The 25,224-nt window shown below is 43.7% G+C and overlaps 1 protein-coding gene across 2 annotated transcripts; it reads right to left on the bottom strand.

Moving 5' to 3' along the window:
• Positions 1 to 1,570: 1,570 nt before the first annotated feature.
• fbxw11a (F-box and WD repeat domain containing 11a) lies at positions 1,571 to 25,224 on the bottom strand. Of its 2 annotated transcripts, XM_031797176.1 has the most exons (14): positions 24,946 to 25,224; positions 22,660 to 22,764; positions 21,074 to 21,145; positions 20,665 to 20,887; positions 15,018 to 15,204; positions 14,817 to 14,907; positions 14,215 to 14,352; positions 13,702 to 13,820; positions 10,900 to 11,149; positions 10,588 to 10,706; positions 3,158 to 3,268; positions 2,959 to 3,037; positions 2,707 to 2,871; positions 1,571 to 2,633 (listed from the first exon to the last, which is right to left on the bottom strand). In XM_031797176.1, the coding sequence occupies exons 1-13, from the start codon at positions 24,982 to 24,984 to the stop codon at positions 2,710 to 2,712; spliced, it is 1,695 nt and encodes a 564-aa protein (XP_031653036.1). In that variant the 5' UTR covers positions 24,985 to 25,224; the 3' UTR covers positions 1,571 to 2,633; positions 2,707 to 2,709. The 2 variants fall into 2 exon arrangements, with proteins under 2 accessions (XP_031653036.1, XP_031653037.1); XM_031797177.1 differs by lacking the exon at positions 22,660 to 22,764 and having other exon boundaries at positions 24,946 to 25,207.

Below are 25,224 nucleotides of genomic sequence, written 5' to 3' on the forward strand. Positions count from 1 at the left end.
AGGCAGGAGCATGAGAGTGAGGAATCTGAACTGTAGGGGAGGGGGTTCTGGAACATCGCTGCAGTTCCTCTCGGAATGATGGAAATATTCTGCGGAGCCAAACCCAGAGTAGAAGGTGTATGGTAATCATTTCGGGGAAAGAATGCCAAATATGTGTGAGAACGGCACTGTGACCCGAGAGCTCCAGGAATTATGGGCCCAAATCCGACAGACCCAGAGTAAGCGCGCGCGCACACACACACACACACACACACACACTCTCTAAACAGTCTCACACACAGAGCTTTGTTTTTGTGAAATTTCAGGAGTTAAGAGAGTGTAACATTTTTATTTTCCCCTAACCCCAAAACCTAACCCTTAAGGTTAAAATAGCATTCTAAAAAAGTTCTGACTTCTCCAAAAAGTTAACATTTCAGGACATTCGGGTGAAACGTCATTGTCACACAAAAGACATTTCTACACCACCCCACACATCCATTTGACAACAGTTATTTACACTCAGGGTACCCTGCCACAACACAGGCACTCTACTCTTCCCCCTCCAACACAAACTTAGAATAAAAAGTTTAACCCACCCATCCGTTGGTGAAGGATAAAGGCTGCTGGTATGGAGCCTGTTTCTACAGTACATTTACTCCCTAACTCTACCCAAGAGGCTCAGCTATCCCAGTCATGAATGGAACCCTATTCCTTATATTAGTGCACTGCTTTTGACCAGGTACAATAGGGAATGGAAGCTCTGCAGGTTGGAGTTTGAACTCTGGCATTTGAAACTACAGTACAAATTGGTACTAAATTATTATTTTTAAATAACCCAAAAGCCGCTTTAGGTTCCATATGAAAGCTTTACTCGAGAAGGAAAACGATATACTGTTCCTACAGGGTAGGTTATCCTATTCACACGAGTGGGTAGTGTATTAGAACAAGTTGTAATGGGATATAAGCAGTGTAACTACTTGGATAGTGTTACACCATATCAGGCTCAGTGATACAGTAGGGTTAGAGCGCCACCCGGTGGCAAACCTTAGACGAGAACGGACACGTTAATGATGTCCAAGTATATTTACCCATCCGCAATGATGTTGAAAGGTCACTAAAGCTAGAATCCAGATTTCGTGACACAGCCCCACTGTTCGCCCCAGCACGTTTGTTATAGTTTTGTTGATTAAACAGAGTCGAGTGGCTGGTAATGCGGTAAAAAAAACACACTAAAAATCACATTTTGTCACATGCTTCGTAAACAACAGGTGTAGACTAAACAGTGAAATGCTTCCTTATGGGTCCTTCCCAAAAAATGCTGAGGTAAAATTGAAAAGTAAAAATAACGCAGTACGTTCTCTCCGATTTTCTAACGGTCGTGCGATGACGTAAGAGGGGAAAAAACAGTGTTCGTTGTTTTAAGTAACCTCCTTGTCGTCGTAATGTCCTAAACGGACGTGGCAGTTTCAACAAATACAGATTTCAGCTTCAAGGACGCAGACGCTAACACTCATCTGGGCACACTTACTGATGCAGTCACACACACACACAATAATGACACAAGGGATAAACAAACAGACACATACAGTAATTTATGTTAGTTGGCTCAATACCCAATCACTGTCAAGTACTTTATTCACAATATCATTTTCTTTAAAAAAATCATTTTAATATAGAACAATTTTGACAAGAGGACTCAGTTTTACAGCTAAATTGCATTCAGAGTTCCAGCTTCTCTCATAACTAAAGCGAGCATGGATGGATAGAGAGAGATGGTGAGCGGAAACGACTGAGAAGAGTGAATGAGAAAGACAATGAGAATAAGAGACAGAAAAATAACTACAATGCTTAGTATAATTTTACTAAGAACAAAATGATTTGTCAAATAAAATATAAAAACAAAATAATAAAAAAAAACATTCAGAAAGTAAAACAGCCGTAAAAGGAAAGAGCATAGGTGTCGCCCGGGACGACGTATCCCAACAACCTCAACATGCACATCCATGGTGACGGAGCAAGACTGCCAGTCTTTCTATTAGTCTATGCCGCATTTTACAGGTTCACACACACACACACACACACACGTGTGTTCCGCGTTCCCGAACAAGTGTTCATCCCAGGGAGAAGAAGAGTGGGAACCAGGATAGATGGAGTGGAGTCTTCATTCTTCACTCATTAACTAACTCCATCGCTCATCCTTCCTCACTCAGAGCTGAGATAAAAGTCTCTCTCTCCCAGACTGCAGCGCCAAGGTCATTCTCCGTCCATACGAGCACATGTGTCTAGGTGGGGTTGGGGGTGAGAACTGAAGAACTAGAGCTTATGGTAGGACTTCTTAAGGTAAGTGATTAGGTCATGTCTGGTGTAAGATATGTAAAAACATTTTTTTACTGTGGTGGGTTAGTGTTGACTGGAGAACATAAGTTAGTGATATAATATGAATGTGTGGCTGTGTGTGTTCAACTGCAGGAAAAGTTGCAGTGCGTGTGTGTGTGTGTTTCAGGGGTGTGGTGGGAGACCTAAGTCCTTGTCAGAATGGGTATATGGACAGAAGGATGAGGAAGAAGACGAGTTGAGCTCCTCTCTGCAACACACCCTCCATCAGTCAATCAGATCTCAGCTCCTCCAAGACTCGCTGCAGTGGATGGCGCCACCTGAAGGACAGAGACGGGTCAGAAACTCCAAGCCAGAGTTGTGTGCGTGCGTGCACGTGCACGTGTGTGTTACCTGCTATCTGGAGATATAGGTGTAGGTGCGTGAGGGGGACCGGCCCTCTGACTGTCCATTGGTCGACACGTTCAGGAAGTCCCAGATGAGGATGGTGTCATCATGGGAACTGCTGATGATCTGGAACTCGTCAAACTGCAGCCGGAACACGCGGCCCGAGTGCTCCTGAAAAACACACACACAAACCACGTAACGCTACGGTCTACAACAGACCAGACATTAAAAGATTAAAGCAAACAAAAAGATGCTCACCACCAGTGTGCGCAGACACAAGGTGCTGGCTGGGGCTCTTGGGTCCAGGGCAGCTTGCAGGTCCCACACCTTGATCTTACTGCAGAGAGAGGAGACGAGGTCAGTAGAGAACAGCGAGTGTGCGTGTGAATTGTAAAAAGACTATCTATAAACTCATTGTCTGTGTGTGTGTGTGTGTGTGTGTGTGTGTGTCTCTCACCCGTCATAGGCACCACTGACAATCCTCTTGTTGTCAAAGCGAATGCAGCGGACTAGTTCCTCATGACCTTCCAACACTCGCAAACACGCTCCACACTCAATATCCCATAACCTGGAAAGAAACAATACGTTCACACAATAAACCATGGGTTTCAGAAAAGGTATTCACACCCTTTATTTAGGGCAAGCCTAAATAAGTTCAGGAGTAAAAATGTGCTTAACAAGTCACATACACTGCATGGACTCACTGGTGTGCAATAATAGTGTTTAATAGGATTTTTTTAATGGCTACCTCTGTACCCCACACATACAATTACCTGTACGGTCCCTTCAGTCGAGCAGTGAAAGCACAGATTCAACCAGAAATCTCATTTACATAAGTATTCACACACATCAATACTTTGTAGAAGCACTTTGCCAGCAGTTACAGAGTCTTTCTGGGTAAGTCGAAGAGCTTTCCACACCTGGATTGTGCAACATTCTGCCATTATTCTTATCAAAATTCTTCCAAGTTCTGTCAACTTGGTTGTTGATCATTGCTAGACAACCATTTTCAGGTACTAATAGATGTAAGTCAAAACTAACTCAGGAACATTCACTGTCTTCTTGGTAAGCAACTCCAGTATAGATTAGGCTTTGTGTTTTTGTCCAGCTGAAAGGTGAACTCATCTCCCTGTGTCTGGTGAAAAGCAGACTGAACCAGGTTCTCCTCTAGGATTTTTACCTGTGCTTAGCTCTATTCCGTGTCTTTTCATTATAAAACTCCTTAGTCCTTGCCAATGACAAGCATGCCCATACTTGAGTAAAACATACCTTATTAGAAAATGACTCAAGTAAGTGTCACCCAGTAAAATACTACTTGAGTAAGTCTAAAAAGTATTTGGTTTTAAATATACTTCAGTATCAAAAGTATAAATCATTTCAAATTCCTTATATTAAGAAAACCAGACGGCATCATATTTAGCTAGAGGCACACTCCAATACTCAGACATAATTTACAAACAAAGCATGTGTGTTTAGTGAGTCCATCAGATCAGAGGCAGTAAGGATGACCAGGGATGTTCTCGAGAAAAGTGTGTGAATTGGACCCTTTTCTTGTCCTGCTAAGCATTCGAAATGTAACGAGTATTTCAGGGAAAATGTCAGGGAAAATGTATGGAGTAAAAAGTACATTATTTTCTTTAGGAATGTAGTAACATAAAAAAAAGGGTAGAAAATATAAAACAGTCAAGTAAAGTAGGTATCCTCCAAAAACTACTTTAAAGTATTTTTTCTTCTTTACATCACTGCCCATAACATGATGCAACCACAACCATGCATGAAAAATGAAGTGTGTACATTTTAGTCATTTAGCAGACGCTCTTATCCAGAGAGACTTACAGTAGTGAGTGCAATTATTTTTTACCCATTCTGGTCCCCAGTAGGAATCAAACCCACAACGCTGGTGTTGCAAGCACCATGCTCTACCAACTGAGCAACACAGGACACTGTAGGATTTGTCCCAAACAGAATGCTTTGTATTCAGGACATCAAGCTAATTTATTTGTCAAATTTTCTGCAGTTTTACTTTAGTGCCTTATCGCATGTTTTGGAATCTTTTTTTTCTCTACAGGCTTCCTTTTCACTGTCATTTAGGTTAGAATTGTGAAGTAACTACAAAAGTTGATCCATCAGTTTTTCCCTACCATTTTTATTTAAAACAAAGTCAACAGTGGCAAAGGCTGCGACAGTCTTGGAATTTGAGGTTACGGTAATTGGCCAGGCCAATGTACACCGTCACCGACATAACCGTTCAGGGGGAGGTCACAACTCTGTTTATATGCTTGTTTACATGGATATGCGTCCAAATAAAACCCATTTGAAACACTTCATTATCATCGTGGCATTTAATGACTATTCAGGTTATTAATGATAAAAATAAAAATCACTGAAGGCTGCTGAGGGGAGGACAGTTCATAATGTCTGGAATGGTATCATACTCATTAAACGCATGGTTTCCGATCGAATTTATTCCGTCACAGCCATTACCACGAGCCAGTCCTCCTCAGTTAAGGAGCCACCAGCCACCTGTGTTATAAACATTAAAATCAACAAATTAAGGCCAGGTTGGAACGGGATCTGTTGCATTTTAGTATTGACAACATGAAGAGTCAAAATAAAGATATGCCTACCTTGTCCTCTCCTGCACGAAATATACAAATAAATAAAAGATCCTACTTTGATGCAACAAAACCATTCAAACGAAGTCTGATGGGTTTTCCCCACTTTTCCCGAAATAGTACCATAATGTCGCAAACCCTGCTGCTGCGGTCATTTGATGGCAGTGGCATATGTTCTTTAAAGAGAAGACGCCGTAATGAGAAAAATAATGTAGACTAAGCTACTGAAAATAGGCCTTTTACAAGATTAAATCATGACCGGGACGTTTTGATTCTTAAAGAGACGGGAGTCCAGACAGGCTACTTTAGGAAACATTTTGAATAATGAAATTAACAATCATCAAAATAGAAACATGTCCATAGCCTATTTAAAATCAGCAATGCTGATTATCGAGGGGTAGGAATACTGTTAGTAACATGCATACAAAAAAATTCTGAGAAGCCCAGCTGGGCACTATACTACATTTTACATGTGCGAGAAGCAGGCCAGGTGCTTATATGCGTGCTCAGGCGCATGCTCTCCATCAACATCAGGGGCGGCAGGTAGCCTAGTGGTTACAGCGTTGGACCAGTAACCAAAAAGGTTGCCGGATCGAATTCCCGAGCTGACAAGGTAAAAATATGTCGTTCTGCCCCTGAACAAAGCAGTTAACCCACTGTTCCCTGGTACACCGTCATTGTAAATAAGAATTTGTTCTTAACTGACTTGCCTAGTTAAATAAAGGTTCAAGGAAAAATGTATTAACAGGGAAACCAGACATGCTCACATGGAGCTCCTAAATGGTACGTCTTGTTACTCACAAGTGTAATAAACAACGTTTCCACTCCAAGAATGACAAATTACTGTATTTAATACAGGCAGAAATGACAGGGATTAACTGTAAATTGCCTGTTTTACAAACTGTAGGTGACCACATGGGGCATTCATAAAAATTAGGAGGGCGGCAATTACTTTGTCTCGCCTAGGGCGGAATGTCGGCCAGTACCTGGCCTGAATGTCGGCCAGTACCTGGCCTGAATGTCGGCCAGTACCTGGCCTGAATGTCGGCCAGTACCTGGCCTGAATGTCGGCCAGTACCTGGCCTGAATGTCGGCCAGTACCTGGCCTGAATGTCAGCCAGTACCTGGCCTGAATGTCAGCCAGTACCTGGCCTGAATGTCAGCCAGTACCTGGCCTGAATGTCAGCCAGTACCTGGGCGGAATGTCAGCCAGTACCTGGGCGGAATGTCAGCCAGTACCTGGGCGGAATGTCAGCCAGTACCTGGGCGGAATGTCAGCCAGTACCTGGGCGGAATGTCAGCCAGTACCTGGGCGGAATGTCAGCCAGTACCTGGGCGGAATGTCAGCCAGTACCTGGGCGGAATGTCAGCCAGTACCTGGGCGGAATGTCAGCCAGTACCTGGGCGGAATGTCAGCCAGTACCTGGGCGGAATGTCAGCCAGTACCTGGCCTGATCAGCTTTGATGAGTATATAAATGAAAAGATTCTGTATAAAATTATACCACTCCAGGTTGGAGGATTGGTGCATTGTCCATTATACAAAACATTAGTGCATTACAGCCCTCAGTCAGAACAAATTTGTCAACTGTTGAATAATTAATGAAGTCAGACACATCCAAACTTTTTTTATAAGACAGATTTATTTATTTACTAGCAAGCAATGAAAAAGTCCACATACAGTGCCTTGCGAAAGTATTCGGCCCCCTTGAACTTTGCGACCTTTTGCCACATTTCAGGCTTCAAACATAAAGATATAACAATTTTTTGGTGAAGAATCAACAACAAGTGGGACACAATCATGAAGTGGAACGACATTTATTGGATATTTCAAACTTTTTTAACAAATCAAAAACTGAAAAATTGGGCGTGCAAAATTATTCAGCCCCCTTAAGTTAATACTTTGTAGCGCCACCTTTTGCTGCGATTACAGCTGTAAGTCGCTTGGGGTATGTCTCTATCAGTTTTGCACATCGAGAGACCGACATTTTTTCCCATTCCTCCTTGCAAAACAGCTCGAGCTCAGTGAGGTTGGATGGAGAGCATTTGTGAACAGCAGTTTTCAGTTCTTTCCACAGATTCTCGATTGGATTCAGGTCTGGACTTTGACTTGGCCATTCTAACACCTGGATATGTTTATTTTTGAACCATTCCATTGTAGATTTTGCTTTATGTTTTGGATCATTGTCTTGTTGGAAGACAAATCTCCGTCCCAGTCTCAGGTCTTTTGCAGACTCCATCAGGTTCTCTTCCAGAATGGTCCTGTATTTGGCTCCATCCATCTTCCCATCAATTTTAACCATCTTCCCTGTCCCTGCTGAAGAAAAGCAGGCCCAAACCATGATGCTGCCACCACCATGTTTGACAGTGGGGATTGGGTGTTCAGGGTGATGAGCTGTGTTGCTTTTACGCCAAACATAACGTTTTGCATTGTTGCCAAAAAGTTCAATTTTGGTTTCATCTGACCAGAGCACCTTCTTCCACATGTTTGGTGTGTCTCCCAGGTGGCTTGTGGCAAACTTTAAACAACACTTTTTATGGATATCTTTAAGAAATTGCTTTCTTCTTGCCACTCTTCCATAAAGGCCAGATTTGTGCAATATACGACTGATTGTTGTCCTATGGACAGTCTCCCACCTCAGCTGTAGATCTCTGCAGTTCATCCAGAGTGATCATGGGCCTCTTGGCTGCATCTCTGATCAGTCTTCTCCTTGTATGAGCTGAAAGTTTAGAGGGACGGCCAGGTCTTGGTAGATTTGCAGTGGTCTGATACTCCTTCCATTTCAATATTATCGCTTGCACAGTGCTCCTTGGGATGTTTAAAGCTTGGGAAATCTTTTTGTATCCAAATCCGGCTTTAAACTTCTTCACAACAGTATCTCGGACCTGCCTGGTGTGTTCCTTGTTCTTCATGATGCTCTCTGCGCTTTTAACGGACCTCTGAGACTATCACAGTGCAGGTGCATTTATACGGAGACTTGATTACACACAGGTGGATTGTATTTATCATCATTAGTCATTTAGGTCAACATTGGATCATTCAGATATCCTCACTGAACTTCTGGAGAGAGTTTGCTGCACTGAAAGTAAAGGGGCTGAATAATTTTGCACGCCCAATTTTTCAGTTTTTGATTTGTTAAAAAAGTTTGAAATATCCAATAAATGTCGTTCCACTTCATGATTGTGTCCCACTTGTTGTTGATTCTTCACAAAAAAATACAGTTTTATATCTTTATGTTTGAAGCCTGAAATGTGGCAAAAGGTCGCAAAGTTCAAGGGGGCCGAATACTTTCGCAAGGCACTGTATCTTTTTTTACTGTAGTCCCATAGCGCTCTACACCCCCCCCATCTAGGGATTACCTGCTCGAGCGTCAAAGGAAAGAGGAAAACGAACTAGAAAGTTTGACAGACTAACCCCAAAACAATTGGTTATAATCATTAGTAAAACTTCACCTAAGAGCAGGAGTGTTATCTACATGAAAATAAAGTTAAGCCTACATCAATTTTGGGATTATAAAAAAAAAAAAACTGTTTTGACGGTCATTTTATTTTCATGGTGGTCTTCATTCATAACCGTCAGTTACACAGTTATTCAATTACTGTCACAGCCCTACAATTGGCCTCATGGTGAAATCACTGAGCGGTTTCCTTCCTCTCTGGCAAATGAGTTAGGAAGGGCACAAGTATCTTGGTAGTGACTGTGTATTGATACACTATCCAAAGTGTATATTCAATGTCTTCTTTATTTCTACCCATATACCAATGGGTTGCCTTCTTTGCAAGGCATTGGAAAACCTCCCTGGTCATTGTGGGTGAAATTCACTGCACAAACAGATAAGAGTATGTGTGGGGTACAGAGATGAGGTAGTTGTTAAAAAATCACACCTGTTCATTTAAATGCATTCCAGATGACTACCTCATGAAGCTGGTTGAGAGAATGCCAAGTGTGTGCAAAACTCAGGGGAGCAATCGGGGGAGAAGGGCCTTGGTCAGGGAGGTGACCAAGAACCAGATGGTTATTCTGACAGAGCTCCTCTGTGGAGAGAGGGGATATCTTCCAGAAGGACAACCACCTCTGGAGAAAATCGGGCACAATCCCTACGGTGAAGCATGGTGGTGGCAGCGTTATGCTGTGGGTATGTTTTTCAGCGGTAGGGACCAGGAGACTAGTCGGGATCGAGGGAAAGATGGACGGAGCAAAGTTCTGAGAGATCGTTGGTGAAAACCTGCTGCAGAGCGCTCAAGACCTCAGACTGGGGCGAAGGTTCACCTTCCAACAGGACAACAACCCTGAGCACACAGCCAAGCCAAAGCTTTGGGACAAGTCTCTGAATGTCTTTGAGTGGCCCAGCCAGAGCTCAGACTCGAACATCTCTGGAGAGACCAGAAAATAACTGTGCAGCAACGCTCCCCAACCAACCTGACAGAGCTTGAGAGGATCTGCAGAGAAGAAATGAGAAAAACTTCCCAAATACAGGTGTGCCAAGCTTGTAGCGTCATACCCAAAAAGACTCAAGGCTGTAATCGCTGCGAAAGGGGCTTCAACAAAGTACTGAGTAAAGAGAGTCTGAATACTTATGTAAATGTAATACTTCCATTTTTGAATTTTAACACATCTGCACAAATTTCTGAAAACATGTTTTTGCTTTGTTATTATGAAGTAGTGTGTGTAGATTGATGAAGGGAAAAACAATTTAATCAATTTTAGAATAAGTCTAACATAACAAAATGTGGAAAAAGTCAAGGGATCTGAATACCTTCCAAAGGCACTACCTACCTGACACACATCCTACAAAGTCCCATAAACCCAGTGAAACAAGACATCACAGACTGGCCGTGTGCAAATACCCATAATGTGTTCTAAATAGTAGGCATTTAGCATATGTGAAAATATAACGTTTTATAGTATGTGACATTGGAGAGGGGGGGGGGGGGGGGGGCGTTTTAAATGCCAGGATGTCATACTCGTTTCCTCTTTTCATCTAGTACGGATTCACTGCATGCTATTGAGTAAGAAAATCACCTTTTCAGACCCATGTGTGATTGACAACAGCTGACAATCAGGTAAGGGGACGCGCTGTACCATAATGAACAAACGATGGGAAACGTGGCCATTGTGCATTAGCTGATGCATTCTCAGTATGGGTGAGTCTGGTACGTAGATATTTATTGCTTACCGCATACGTTATTTCTGAACATTATGTTAAAAATAGGATGTAGGATGATTAGTACAGTAGTAGGCAGGACAGATTTAGGACAGGGCCAGTCTCCTACCGTATGGTGTTGTCCGAGGAGCCACTGACCACCAGTCTGTCTCTGTACTGCAGGCAGGCGATGCCTCGCTTGTGTCCGTTTAGCGTGCGCACAAACTCACACGTACTGGTGCTCCACACCTACAGGGGGAAGCAGAGAGAGAGGGAGACAGACATCAAATATTCACCGGAAACAACTACAATATCAAACATTGTAGAGACAAGGTATGTCCGTGTGCACCCACATACTCGCTAACACACTAGCCCCACATTTCATATCTCATGATCCACACACACACACACACACACACACACACACACACACACCTCTCACCTTGATGGTGCGGTCCCCCGAAGCCGACACAATGTATTTGTCGTCAAAATCGACCACGTTGACGGCGGCACGGTGACCCACGAGGACCCGCCGGAGGCTGATGTCGGTGGGCGAGGCCATGTCCCACACGGCGATGGAGCGGTCCTTGGAACACGTCACCATCAGACCGTTGCAGAAGCGCAGGTGGAGCACCGCCTCGTTGTGATGGATCAGGGTGTTCAATACCTCACCCGACGTCACGTCCCACACCCTGGGTGAGCGAGGGAGACGGACAGAGGAGAAGGGGAGGGTGGAGGGAGATTTTTTTTAAAGGAGGGAAGGGAGGGAGAATGAGAAAAGGAGGGAAGGGATATTATAAAAAATAAAGAACGAGACTGATTAACGAAAGCTCTGCTAAACAGACCGAAGCGGCCAAGGCTGGACACTGCGCCTTCCCAGTCAACACACCCCACACTAGGGACCAGCCGTTAAGAGCGTTTTTATTGAGTTCCACTGTACGACAGGGGGGGGATCAAACACACAAACTCACACTGGAAAAGCTGAGACTCAAAGCCACAAACAAGTGCCCGTCAAGTCGTCGCTAAGGAAGTGAAGTCACATTTTCCTTGGATACCTCCCAGGGAGAGTGTGAAGTAATGAGTGTGTGAAGGTTGAGCTTCTGTGTGCAGCCGAGACTGGCATGGGCTGGTGCGCGCACACACACTCTCTCTCTCTCTCTCTCCTCAGGTTTGGACATTGTGTGACATTGAAAATGTTAACTAACCATATTGACTATCACAACTCTCTTACAGATAGATTTCCTAACAGCTAGCCTTATATTGGAAGGTGAGAAATGGTAACGATTTAAATTAAAATCTCAATCTCCCTGTGTACGAGTGTGTGTAGCTTCTGTGTGTAGCTACAGAAGATAGGGTGAAGTACTGATTATTACCACAAGAGTGGCAGAGAGAGACTGGCATTCACAAATGATATAGCTATTGCATCCAAGAGACAGCGAGATGGCTGGGCAGCAGTTTAGCACTCCTCAACTAGCTATAAATAAATGAGCAGACAGGGCAGGATGCTTTCATATATAGATAGACCACAGACAGAGCCTTCTCTCTCTGCTATGAGACCTATGTTTGGCTGCTCGGAGGGTTGGCTGGTGTGACAGTCAGAAGTGACAGTGATCCAATGGCTGTGGTGGGTATTGGGCAAATCCAAGACAGATGTGAAGACGGTTGGCGATCCTGACCAAGACAGACTTTTTAGTCAGGTTTCTAGGACGACAATGTCCATTCTAGATGTATTTATATCATGTACTTTTTCCACATTTTGTTCCGTTACAGCCTTATTCTAAAATGAATTAAATAAAAATCCTCAGCAATTTACACACAATACCCCATAATGACAGTGAAAACAAGTTTAGACATTGTTGCAAATGTATCAACAAAAATAAATAAAGCTTATTTACTTAAGTATTCAGATCCTTTGCTATGAAAATCTAAATTGAGCTCAGGTGCATCCTGTTTCCATTGATAATCCTTGAGATGTTTCTACAACTTGATTGGAGTCCACCTGTAGTAAATTCAATTGATTGGACATGATTTGGAAAGGCACAAACCGATCTATATAAGTAGACAGGTCAGAGCAAAAACCAAGCCAAGAGGTCAAAGGAATTGTCCATAGAGCTGTGAGACAGGATTGTATTAAGGCACAGATCTGGGGAAGGGTACCAAAAGATTTCTGCAGCATTGAAGGTCCCCAAAAACACAGTGGCCTCCATCATTCGTCAATGGAAGAAGTTTGGAACCACCAAGACTCCTCCTAGATCTGGCCGCCCGGCCAAACTGAGCAATCGGGGAAGAAGGGCCTTGGTCAGGGAGGTGACCAAGAGCCCGATTGTCACTGACAGGGCTCCAGAGTTCCTCCGTGGAGATCAGGGAATCTTCCAGAAAGACATCTCTGCAGCACTCCCCCAATCAGGCAAAGATTATCAGAGAAAAGTACAGCGAAATCCTTGATGAAAACCTGCTCCAGAGCGCTCAGGACCTCAGATTGGGGTGAAGGTTCACCTTCCGTCAGGACAACGCCCCTAAGCACACAGCCAAGACAACTCAGGAGTGGCTTCTACAAGTCTCTGAATGTCCATGAGTGGCCCAGCCAGAGCCCGGACTTGAACCTGATAAAACATCTCTGGAGGCCTGAAAATAGCTGTGCAGCGACGCTCCCCATCAAACCTGACAGAGCTTGAGAGGCTCTGCAGAGAAGAATGGGAGAAAGACCCCAAATACAGGTGTGCTAAGCTGGTAGCGTCATACCCAAGAAGACTGGTTGCTGTAATCGATGCCAAAGTTGCTTCAACAAAGTAATGAGTAAAAGGTCTGAATACTTATGTATTCTAAAAACCTGTTTTTGCTTTGTCATTATGGGGTACTGTGTGTAGATTGATGAGGGGGAAAAAACAGTTTCAGCAATTTTAGAATAAGGCTGTAACGTAACAAAATGTGGAAAAAGTCAAGGGATCTGAATACTTTCCAAGGCACTGCAGGCGGCCGTGTGTTTTACACGGACATACCAAGTAGCTAAGACATAACGAGTGGCTAAAGCAGTAGGTAATATAGCGACAGATGGCAGTGTAAGGTTGTCCCCTCAAACGGCAACCTATTCCATATATGGTAGTGTACTACTTTTGGACCAGAGCTCCATGGGTCCTGGTGAAAACTAGTGCACTGCATGGGAAATAGGGTTGCATTTGGACTAAGCCTGTGTGTGTGTGTGTAATATATATATATATATATATATAAGATGACTGTGTCATACCTGACAGTGGAGTCGGAGGAACCAGTGACTATGACTCTCTCATCATACTGCAGACACAACACTGACCCTGTATGACCTGTCAGGATCTTCAGACACTCCAGAGACTGCTTGTCCCAGATCTACACCGATAGAGGGAGGAGGAGATGTCAGGAGAGAGAGAGTAGAAAAAGAGTTAGCACGAGGAAGGGAAAGAAAGCGAGCAGGAGCAGATGTGGATCAGGGTAAGCTGGTCTCAGTATTGTTCATGCCCCATTTCCATGCAGTGTGGTAGGGATCCCTGTGTACTAGAGTGCTGGAGATGGACAGGCTAGCCCTTTCCTCCCTCCTCCCCCTTCCAGGCCAGACAGATGAGTGGAACACACAGAGGGTGGGCAAATGACTCCTTTCATCCTTTAATTCATGTCTTTCCTTTGAGATACAGACAGCTGTTGTTTCACATCAATGGCATAGTCTGCAATAACATGATGATTAATCAATTTTGACCCGTCCAAAAAGACAAGTACACTCACGCACCTTTATGGAGTTGTCTCTCAGGCCGCTGATGATTTTATCGTCGTCGTACTGGAGGCAGTAGACTCCTTTACTGTTCTCTGACCGACACTGGATCCTCTGCAGGTTGTGTCTGCCACACCGCCAGTTAGCCTCGATAGTCTATACACACACACACAGGAGAGATAGAGGTGAGGAGAGGGGGGTAGAGGTGAGGAGAGCAGACCAGAGAGGGGGTTGACAGGTAGTGGGAAGGAGAGAGAGATGTCAAGAGGAAACACATACAATAGAGGGATAGAAGAAAACAGAAAAGAGTAGATATGAGGGAGGAAAAACATTGGATGGGGAAAAAGAGCAACGACGGGTGAGAACAAAATAGATCCCTTCATCAAAAGTATTAATCAACCTTATTGTTTTTAATCACACCCACGGTCTATAGACACAGAACGCAACAGAACGCAACAGAACACCCCCCCCCCCCCCCCCAAATGGCACCCTATTCCCTACATAAACTCACCAGAGCCCTGGTGAAAAGTAGTGCACTAAATAGGAAATAGGGGGCCATTTGAGACGTAGCCACCGCCTGAAGGGCGAGGTTTTTTTTGTGGACAGAGCTACAGTCTAACCTCTATGTCCTGGATGATCTTGGGGTACAGGGAGTGGTAGTAGGAGTTGGGCGGGACCTCTGTCGTTCGGTTCTTGAACAGATACTTCTCCCTGAGATGACGGACAGAACAATAAGCCAATGAGAAATCAATCTTCAGAACTTCCCTATTCCTTGTGTCTCCGTCTCCAGTAGCTCGACGAGCGTTCGTGTTCATGCTCACCACTGGTGCCTCTCGGACAGGCCTTTCCAGAGGGGGTCTGTGCGGACCATGCGTTCTATGAGTTTCTTCCAGAGCATGCCCTCTGAGATCACCCTCTGCCACTCCTTACACACCAGCTCTGCGGAGCACAGAGACTGCGCGTCCAGGAACGACAGGATGTTCTCTGCTATGTGGTCCAGACCCTGGGCTAGAGAGAGGAAGCGAGAGAGATGGGGTGTAAGTGTTTGTTGGGTGTGTGAGCATGGTGTGTGAAGGAGTGCGGAAGATAGAGCTCTGCTACCTAACACTAGACACCAGGTTAGGGGCCGGGCAGCTCAGTTTCTTTCGTCAATTTCTAGGTTTCGGGCTGGGCTCTGCCATCAGTAACGTTTTGAAGTTGAGTCAGTCACTCGTCATCTGCTGTGCAGTAGCCGACAGTCATACCTGCCTAACATGGTGCCAGAAGTGCTTAAACCTCGTCAGACAGACCAGAATATTGTCCGCGTCGACAGGAGAGATTTTGTCACAGGAAATAACGTTAGCCAGCTAGCGGCTAACTGCTCCCTCACGTCCCGTCATTGAGCAGCCCAAGGCGGAGCCGTTGCTATAGACACTCAGACAGGCCGATTAGCAGCAGAGTGCACGCAACAGTGCAGACTGAGAACCAGAAGCTAGCGGAGTTATTTCAAATGTTGGGTTGGGAACTAGCTGGGCCTTAAATTAGGCAGAAGCAAATCGGAATTGGGTACGGTCTGAACGTCACGGGCATTGGTAGGGCTCAGGCTTAAAATACATTCCTGTGCTGGACTCTAGCGGACGCATCCAAAAGAAGGTGTGAACGTGTATACGCGCGGGTGAGAAAGGGTGTCTGGAAAATAAGTTAAAGGGTGTGTATGGCTGTGGCAGTCACGAAATTGTCACCCGGTGATTGCCAAGCAAATAACTGGTCGGTCTCACGGTAATTGACCGTTAATTAAACATACACATTTAGCATCTCCTGGCTTCCATACAGCCTACAAGACACCAATGCAGACTTTTCAAACATATATGTTTGAAAAAGTCTAAGAAATCCATGTATTATAGCCTACACCTTCACAATGAATCCATGATTTATTTTAGAAAGGTCTAAAGAAGCAAGATATGAAGAAGATGTAGTCTATTACAGAAGAAGAATATAGCATACTCTGAGTTGTCTTTATGTTAGGTCCTGATGTGGCAGTGCCAAATGGCTGTGGGCTACACTAGTTCATTTGGCAGACAAGATTTGCTAACAATTCCGTGGCATTATTTTATGTTATGACGAGTACAATTGAACAAAGCTGAATGAAATGGAAAGGATATTTCCTCCAATAGATTTGAGGGAGCGTGCCCATGTGGCTATTCTGTGTCGAACGGTAAAGAAACAGGTACTCCTATATGCTTAATTTTAAGTTATTCAATTTAGTCATTCAACAAACATTGGTCATTACGTTTTGATTTTTAATACATTGTAAGGCTACATGAGACTAATTTGAAAAATGCCGCTTGAAAAAGGCATGAGCTCTGCTTTGTTTTTTCATTCAGGCAGTACACATCAATCATCTCTCATTCACAATTTGACAAGCATTTGATAATATCTATAATTATGGTGGCATCCCCTTTGAGTGGCCATAATGCACCCTAAAACAGCCTGCGCGCGTCCTTATCCAATTCCAAAAGGTGCATATTGAAAATATTGGAAGAACTGTCCACATTTACTTATCGTCAGCCAACAAGATGAACAGCAAATGCACTAGCCTATGTCAATCTACTATCCCCCATAGTACAAAAGTCGACCTATCCTATTGTGTGAGAAATAAATATTCCAAACAAGTCTGGGACAGTTATGGGATGCGATAGATCCCAAATTATTAGATATTAATTTTTTATGCTAGTGGTTGTATTTACTCAATGTGGCTGACATAACAGACCAGAATTTTTAGCTTAAAATGTTGATAGCCTAAGTTTATTTCTTCACATTATAAGCGCAGCAATGCGTACATGGCAGTAGGATATAAGCACAAATGTTCCATTAGTGGACAACACCATTATCAAAAGTGACCGTAAATGCAATTATGCATGTAATCCTTTTTATAAAGGTGCATTTTTATAGTGAAAATTATCTTCCCCAAACTTGAAACTCACGCACTGCATATGTATGCCGGTTAGGCTCTTAACCCCTTGTAAAGCGGATTAACGTGCTTAATTTTAAGAAGTTAATGGCCACTTCAGTTGTGATACTAACCTTATCAAAACATATATGCCTATGGGCAAGGGGGCAACATGAGGTGTGAGACTGATTCGATAACAATGTCTGATGGGTAACAATGTTAGCCTATTATTGATATAAACTTGTCTTTGCATATACATTACCAGTCAAAAGTTTGGACAAATACCCATACCAGGATTTCTTTATTTTTACTATTTTCTACATTGTAGAGTAATAGTGAAGACATCAAAACTATGAAATAACACATGGAATCATGTAGTAACCAAAAAAGAAATGTGTTGAACAAATTTAAATCAATTTATATTTGAGATTCTTAAAAAGTACCCTTTGCCACCCTTTGCCTTGACAGCTTTGGAGACTTGGCCTTCTCTCAACCAGCTTCATGAGGTAGTCACCTGGAATGCATTTAAATGAACAGGTGTGCCATGTTAAAAGATCATTTCTGTAATTTCTTTCCTTCTTAATGCGTTTGAGCCAATCAGTTGTATTGCGACAAGGTAGGGGTTGTATACAGAAGATAACCCTAATTTGGTAAAAGACTACATCCATATTATGGCAAGAACAGCTCAAATAAGCAAAGAGAAACAACAGTCCACCATTACTTTAAGACATTAACATCACTCAATGTGGAAAATGTGAAGAACTTTGAAAGCTTCTTCAAGTGCAGTCGCAAAAACCATCAGGTGCTATGATGAAACTGGCTCTCATGAGGACCGCCACATGAAAGGAAGACCCAGAGTTCTCTGCTGCAGAGGATAAGTTCATTAGCGTTACCAGCCTCAGATACTGCAGCCAAAATAAATGCTTCAGAGTTCAAGTAACAGACAAACCTCAACATAAACTGTTCAGAGGAGACTGCGTGAAGCAGGCCTTCATGGTCGAATTGCTGCAAAGAAACCTTGGAAAATTGTCCTTTGGTCTGATGAGTCCACAATCACCCGACCTCAACCCAATTGAGATGGTTTGGGATGATTTGGACTGCAGAGTGAAGGCAAGGCAGCCAACAAGTGCTCAGCATACAGTTGAAGTCAGAAGTTTACATACACCTTAGCCAAATACATTTAAACTCAGTTTCACAATTCCTGACAATTTCTTAATCCTAGTACAAATTCCCTGTCTAGGTCAGTTAGGATCACCACTTTATTTAAAGACTGAAATGTCAGAACAATAGTAGAGAATTATTTATTTCAGCTTTTCTTTCGTCACATTCCCAGTGGGTCAGAAGTTTACATACACTCAATTAGTATTTGGTAGCATTGCCTTTAAATTGTTTAACTTGGGTCAAACGTTTTGGGTAGCCTCCCACAAGCTTCTCACAACAACTTCTGTGAATTTTGGCCCATTTCTCCTAACAGAGCTGGTGTAACTGAGTCAGGTTTGTAGGCCTCCTTGCACGCACACACCTTTTCTAGTTCTGCCCACAAATTTTCCTTAAGATTGAGGTCAGGGCTTTGTGATGGCCACTCCAATACCTTGACTTTGGTGTCCTTAAGCCATTTTGCCACAACTCTGGAAGTACGCTTGGGGTCATTCTCCATTTGGAGGACACATTTGCAACCAAGCTTTAACTTACTGCCTGATGTCTGAGATGTTGCTTCAATATATCCACAATTTTCCTTCCTCAATATGCCATCGATTTTGTGAAGTGCACCAGTCCCTCCTGCAGAAAAGTACCTCCACACCATGATGCTACCACCCCCATGCTTCACGGTTGGGATGGTTTTCTTCAGCTTGCAAGCCTCACCCTTTTCCCTCCAAACATAACGATGGTCATTATGGACAAACAGTTCTATTTTTGTTTCATCAGACCAGAGGACATTTCTCCAAAAAGTACGATCTTTGTCACCATGTGCAGTTGCAAACCGTAGTCTGGATTTTTATGGTGGGTTTGGAGCAGTGGCTTCTTCCTTGCTGAGCGGTCTTTCAGGTTATCTTGATATAGGACACATTTTTGTTGTGGATATAGATACATTTGTAACCGTTTCCTCCAGCATCTTCACAAGGTCCTTTGCTGTTGTTCTGGGATTGATTTGCACTGTTCGGACCAAAGTGCATTCATCTCCAGGAGACAGAACGCATCTCCTTCCTGAGCGGTATGACAGCTGCGTGGTCCCATGGTGTTTATACTTGCGTACTATTGTTTGTACAGATGAACGTGGTACCTTCAGGCATTTGGACATCGCTCCCAAGGATGAACCAGACTTGTGGAGGTTTACAATTTCTTTCTGAGGTCTCGGTTGATTTATTTGGATTTTCCCATGATGTCAAGCACAGAGGCATTGAGTTTGAAGGTAGGCCTTGAAATACATCCACAGGTACACCTCCAATTGACTTATGTCAATTAGCCTATCAGAAGCTTCTAAAGCCATGACATAATTTTCTGGAATTTCCACAGGTGTTTAAAGGCACAGTCAACTTAGTGTATGTAAACTTCTGACCCACTGGAATTGTGATACAGTGAATTATACATGAAATAATCTGTCTATAAACAATTGTTGGAAAAGTTACTTGTGTCAAGCACAAAGATGTTCTAACCGACTTGCCAAACTATAGTTTGTTAACAAGAAATGTGTGGAGTGGTTGAAAAATTAGTTTTAATGAGTCTAACCTAAGTGTATGTAATGTTCCGACTTCAACTGTATGTGGGAACTCCTTCAAGACTATTGGAAAAGCATTCCAGGTGAAGCTGGTTGAGAGAATGCCAAAAGTGTGCAAAGCTGTCATCAAGGCAAAGGGTGGCTACTTTGAAGAATCGAAAATATATTTAGATTTGTTAACTATTCTACAATGTAGAAAATAGTAAATACAAAGAAAAAACCCTTGCATGAGTAGGTGTCCAAAATTATGACTGGTACTGTATGAGTGAAATTTGTTTTCACTTAGAATGGACCATTATCACCCACCTGTATCGAAACGGGGGCAGCGGGGAAAAAAATACATTTAATCTACGCACTTAAATAGCGAAGGGAGGACGCTTTTCCCCATGGTTTATTTTCATGCCAGCCAGGTAGGCTATACTCCGGTTGTAAATATAAGCAATGTGCTTAATATTAGTAATGTTGAGAAATAAATATTTTAGGTCTGCCTATAGAAAGCTGAACAACTTTTTAGTAGAGCTTTTTAGTAGAGGCCATCACTCTGTTTTTACACGCAATTGCATTTCCTATTGAAATGTTGCACAACATGAGCTCTCATGAAGTGCTTGATTAGATTTACAATAACATTTGCATTGATGTCAGAGTGCTTCGAGGGAGTGCTGAGTACCAGGCAGTTAGCAAGTTTGGTACGCTACCCAATGACCATGAGCAGCATCAGAACTTGGAGAAGCCCAAAAAAACGTGGAATTTGACTGCCTTCGTGACTTGTGACCGCCGGCGTGGCGGTGTTACGTTCACCTCAACAACCCTAGGTGTGTGTTACCTGGCAGTGCTGTGATGAAGTCTCGTTGGAGCATGGGTTTGAGGTAGGAGTTGATGTGGCCGTGTTGGTAGTGGCACATTCGGGAGATGAGGTGTTCTACAAACTCAACTTGGTCAGTCTCGGACCACTGGTCAAACAGGGAGATGCAGTGCTCCTTCTCCTTGTCGTTGTTCCCCTCCGACGGGCGCTTACGAGAGCCCGTCATCACAGGACCGTTACTAAGCTGAGAGGGAGAGGACAGAGTTATACACGCACACAGGGCACTACGGGTTCCATTCCCACTGAAATTGAATTGCCCATTGCCATAAATTGTAAGTGCCTTTTCAAGGACAATTGACACATTTTACAATGTAATATCCCTCAGATATATTACACAGATTCCACACCCTCATAATCCATCTACACACACCTTGGTGAGAATTGTGGTCTTCTTTGGCGAGAGGTCGTCTACGTGGTTCTGAGACTCCATGACTGATGTGTTCTGTATGACGAGACAAGAACACGTGGAATGAATGGTTAGAGCTCATTTGGTGTCTGTTAATAAAAGGTAAATGAACACAAATGTGCAAAATGGTAGCAGAATGCAGAGTACAATGGCACACACACACGGCTAGCTAATAACATAAGAAAGCTCCTCTCCCTGTGATGTGCAGTCTGGACAGGAAATTAAACTGGAGTATGTGGGTATGGCTGCTAGACAAACCTTGCAGTAATGAAACCATAATCTGATAGTACCAAGCCCTCCAACACAGACAGTTTTCATTTCAAATGGCACCCTATTCTCAACTACGTACTACTTTGTGTCAAAAGCACAACACCGTATAGGGAATAGGGTGTCATTTGGGATGCAGCCACAAACAGTGGGAGAATGTTGGGAGGAGTACTGTTAAAGGTTGAACCAGACAGGTTCCCTCTCCCATTTAAAATGTTAACAGACACACACACAGCCCGTGCTTGTTATATGTCTGTGTCATCCACACACACTTCACCTGACACTTTCACAGATTGAGAAATCTGTCCAGATGTGTATGGATGTATGTAGAAGAGAAACACAAGGGACTTCCTCAGATGGCCTACAGTAGTACATCTCCACTATCTGATCTGCAAAAATGAAACTGATATTGCACTGGATCATTGGTCACTCTTCAGTGGAGAGACTGACAGACCAATAGTAACAGGTCAGACTGGTACACAGACAAGGTCAGCAGTCAAGGCTGAGACGGACACTAGTGTTCATGCAGCAGTGCCATACAGAGCAGACAAACTAACAGACAGAGAGCAAGCCTAGGGACAGGCTGCCAGAGACAGCGAGCATACCATGGCACCCCTCACTCCCCCCCTAACACAGGCAGGGCGGGGGGTTCCTAGACCATCCCCTGCCCAACACACCTCCAGGCAACCTAGCACTGCACCCCAAGTGACATGCTCTGGTAGCCTCTCCTTCCTTTCACCCCAGCCAGCAGCCCCAACTCTGCTCATCTAATTCAGATTAACTAGACAACTCTTGTCAAGTGAACTGGGCAAATTTTGTCAGCACTTAAAAATACAAATCCAAAACTTTAGAGTAGGGAGTAGTCTAGCTATTTAAGCTTTACTTTCACTTTGACAAGACCTAGCTAGGTTTGGCTAGGCTTGATACAATCCTGTTCCTGTGATTCACTTGTTAGCCTATTATGCTATCTTTGATCAAAATTTGGTCTGTGTGTCACTTCAGCTTTGACCAAAACAACTTTTTTTTACCAAGGAAAGAGGGAGGCATCTTTCAGGCGAGCTTGTCTGTATTGATCAACCCTTTTCTAGAAGGCTAAATATGAACTTGGGCCAAGATATCAGATATCCTGTAAGCTGGGCTGGAGAGAGAAGCATGTTTTTGGGAGGAAGAGGCGGGAAGGCAAGGGGGCCTGGGGAGGGTGCAGGACACAGCTCATGGTGTGGTAAGGGGCTGAGGAGGGGGGCAGTAGGCAGGTCAGAATTAAGAGGAGAGAGTAGCAGAACCTGGTTGTGTGCCCGGGTGGAGGGGATGCTCTGCAGGCACCTGAGTGCACACAAACTCTCTGCCACCGAGGAGCAGCCCAGCCAGAGAGAGCGAGGCACAGAGCACTGTGTGAGAGAAGGAGAGATCGGAAGAGGAATGAAAGGAGAGAAAAGAGGTGTGAGACAGGGATGGGAGAAAGGATGGGAAGAGAGAGAAGGAGGAAAAGAGATGAGGAAACAAGATGAGGAGTGGAGGAAAGGAGTTGAAGAGGTAGAGGATAGATGAGAGTAGCAGGAGGAAGATGAAAATGGGGGGTAGAATATACATAGACAAAAAGGAGTGAAAGAAAGGGGAGGAATGTGGAGGGAAGACAAATATGACAAAACAGAATAGGAAAGAGTGAAGTGAAGAACAGATTGGTGTGTGTAATCACACCAGTGTTTGTGAAGATGAGAAGAGAAGGTGAGTTGGGGTAGTGAGGGGAAAAACCAGTATTAGAACTACACGCACATTTGCACAGTGAGCGCAGAAACACATACTTACACACACACACACACACAAGGCATAGACAGACACACAAAAGCATTGTTAGATATATGAAGTGGGTGGGGATAGGAAGAGAAGTTGGAGGGACGATTACGCAATGGACATGTTCGTCAATTTTAAGGCCTTTGATTTTTGCCAACGCCCCGCCCCCTGTTCTTCCATCCTCACACTATGAAAGTGGTTAGTGATTTACATAGGGTCAAAATACAGACACAGAATAATCTAGAACATACATATGTACATTGTCAATTCAGAGCGAGTAGGCTATCTAATAGGACTGTCTAATATAGCCTAGGTTGGGAAAAGGGTACACAGGGAAGGGAAGAGGGTAACTGGAACAGAAACATGACATCCTAGCTCAAGATCAATGTAGTTTACTTGCAGGGTGGTTGTGTTGATTTAGGTTTAGTCAATGTCAAATAATGCTTACCATTGAGCTTAGTAATGGTTTAAAGAGAGGGGTACGACTGACCTAATTGGACAAGGGAAAACTCTATTGGAAGTCTTGACAGACTCATTAGCTAGTTACAGGTGAATCACCTAGAGATTTCTGATTCAGTGTGAAAATAATGACATCATTGTTGCGGTGTGAGGAGCGAGTCTGGTTAGGTGGAATTTAACTTTGCCAAAACAAACAGTGGTGGCTGAGGATTGTTGAGGATGAAACCAAATCGGTTCTTTATTTAACAAACAATTTTACTGTATTTATCAGGCTTACTGTATATATGTTTGCAGCTACTAGTTACCAACACTGAGATATTATTCTAATGCTAGCCAATTGACAGTCTTGACAGGCAGATGTCATTTTTTATAGACGACATCAGACCAACAACTAGTAACGTTAAACGTGCAAGGTAGAACTCTGGGCAAACAGCTAGCCATCACCCCAAAATCTGATATATTGGCTTTTGGACTGGTCAGGTGGCTAGTTCAATCTAGCTAACGTTACCTATAAGTCTGCGAGCTAGCTAACGTTACCTTGGTAAATTGAAGAATGAAAAGATGGAAAAACCAAGTACAACAGTTTGTTACAAATGTCAGCTGTCCATCTATAGCTGTCGAAATCAAATAAGTTACAATTATTTATGCATCACAATGTCACGGTGGCCAACTATTTGTTGCTTAACCAACAACTCGTTAGCAATGGAGTTAGCAATGAAACTACCCCTCGCGAGTTAATGTTGTGCACTTCCTTCTACGCAGCTTTATGAACATGAACACGCACACCAGAAGAACATTCAGAAATTCACATGGGAGGGTATGGGCGACATTTAATTATATTTTATCAGACTTGAATGTGCATTCCTGTAGCTATCCAGCTAACTAGCCAGGTACATTGTGTCCATAGTTAGCAGGCTAGTTAGCTAACTAGCTGTGACACAGGGCCGAGTGGCGCAGCGTCACCGCAGTGAAAAGCTACACCGAAAGCCGTGACTTTATTTAGCGGACGCCTTGCAGAAACCATTCGACTATTTCACATGAGGTTACGGATTCAATTTGGCAATTGCAAAAATCAGGGACTATCCTGTCACTTTGACTAATAGGTTTTCGACGACCTAGTCAGTCGCTGCACCAGGACCCTCAAAGAAAAAATATCGATGTTTCAGGCCCTCCCTCTTTTTCTAGTTCCCCTTCCTTTTTCCTCCAACTCTCCCGACCGTCGGTTCGGGTTGGTACCACGTTCGGCCTTCGATTCATGCCTCTACGGCTCCTTTTCGTTCCCAGTAGCGGCCTAAGGGGTCAATGTCACCAAAGCTTACCATTAATTCCAACGTTTTGTCCTCAATCTCCGGTTCCATGTTGTTGGTCACCCCGAAACTCGGCTGTGAAAATGGAAACCAAACACTGCGTCGGCGGCTGCAAAGGCAGAGACGTCATTCACTTCGCTCAGCCACAGCTTGGCAGGGCTGTTTAGTGCCCTGCCCCCACTCGTGAATCCGACACTCTTGACTGGCCAAGCTCTGCTAGAGGCGTGCCTTAACTGGCTTGCCCCACATTGATTGGCTTGTCGTGCTATCAAGGCATTCCCCTAACAGAAG

The sequence above is a fragment of the Oncorhynchus kisutch genome, linkage group LG19 (genome assembly GCF_002021735.2).
Source record: "Oncorhynchus kisutch isolate 150728-3 linkage group LG19, Okis_V2, whole genome shotgun sequence".
NCBI classification, from domain to species: domain Eukaryota; kingdom Metazoa; phylum Chordata; class Actinopteri; order Salmoniformes; family Salmonidae; genus Oncorhynchus; species Oncorhynchus kisutch.

Excerpts from the sequence above, each read along its gene's own strand:
- fbxw11a (XM_031797176.1), bottom strand. The coding sequence starts at position 24,984 with ATGGAACCGGAGATTGAGGACAAAACGTTGGAATTAATG. Across the intron at positions 15,205-20,664 it reads CTTCATCACAGCACTGCCAG|CCCAGGGTCTGGACCACATA; the intron begins GTAACACACACC and ends TCCTCTCTCTAG. Across the intron at positions 13,821-14,214 it reads TGAGAGACAACTCCATAAAG|ATCTGGGACAAGCAGTCTCT; the intron begins GTGCGTGAGTGT and ends CTATCGGTGTAG.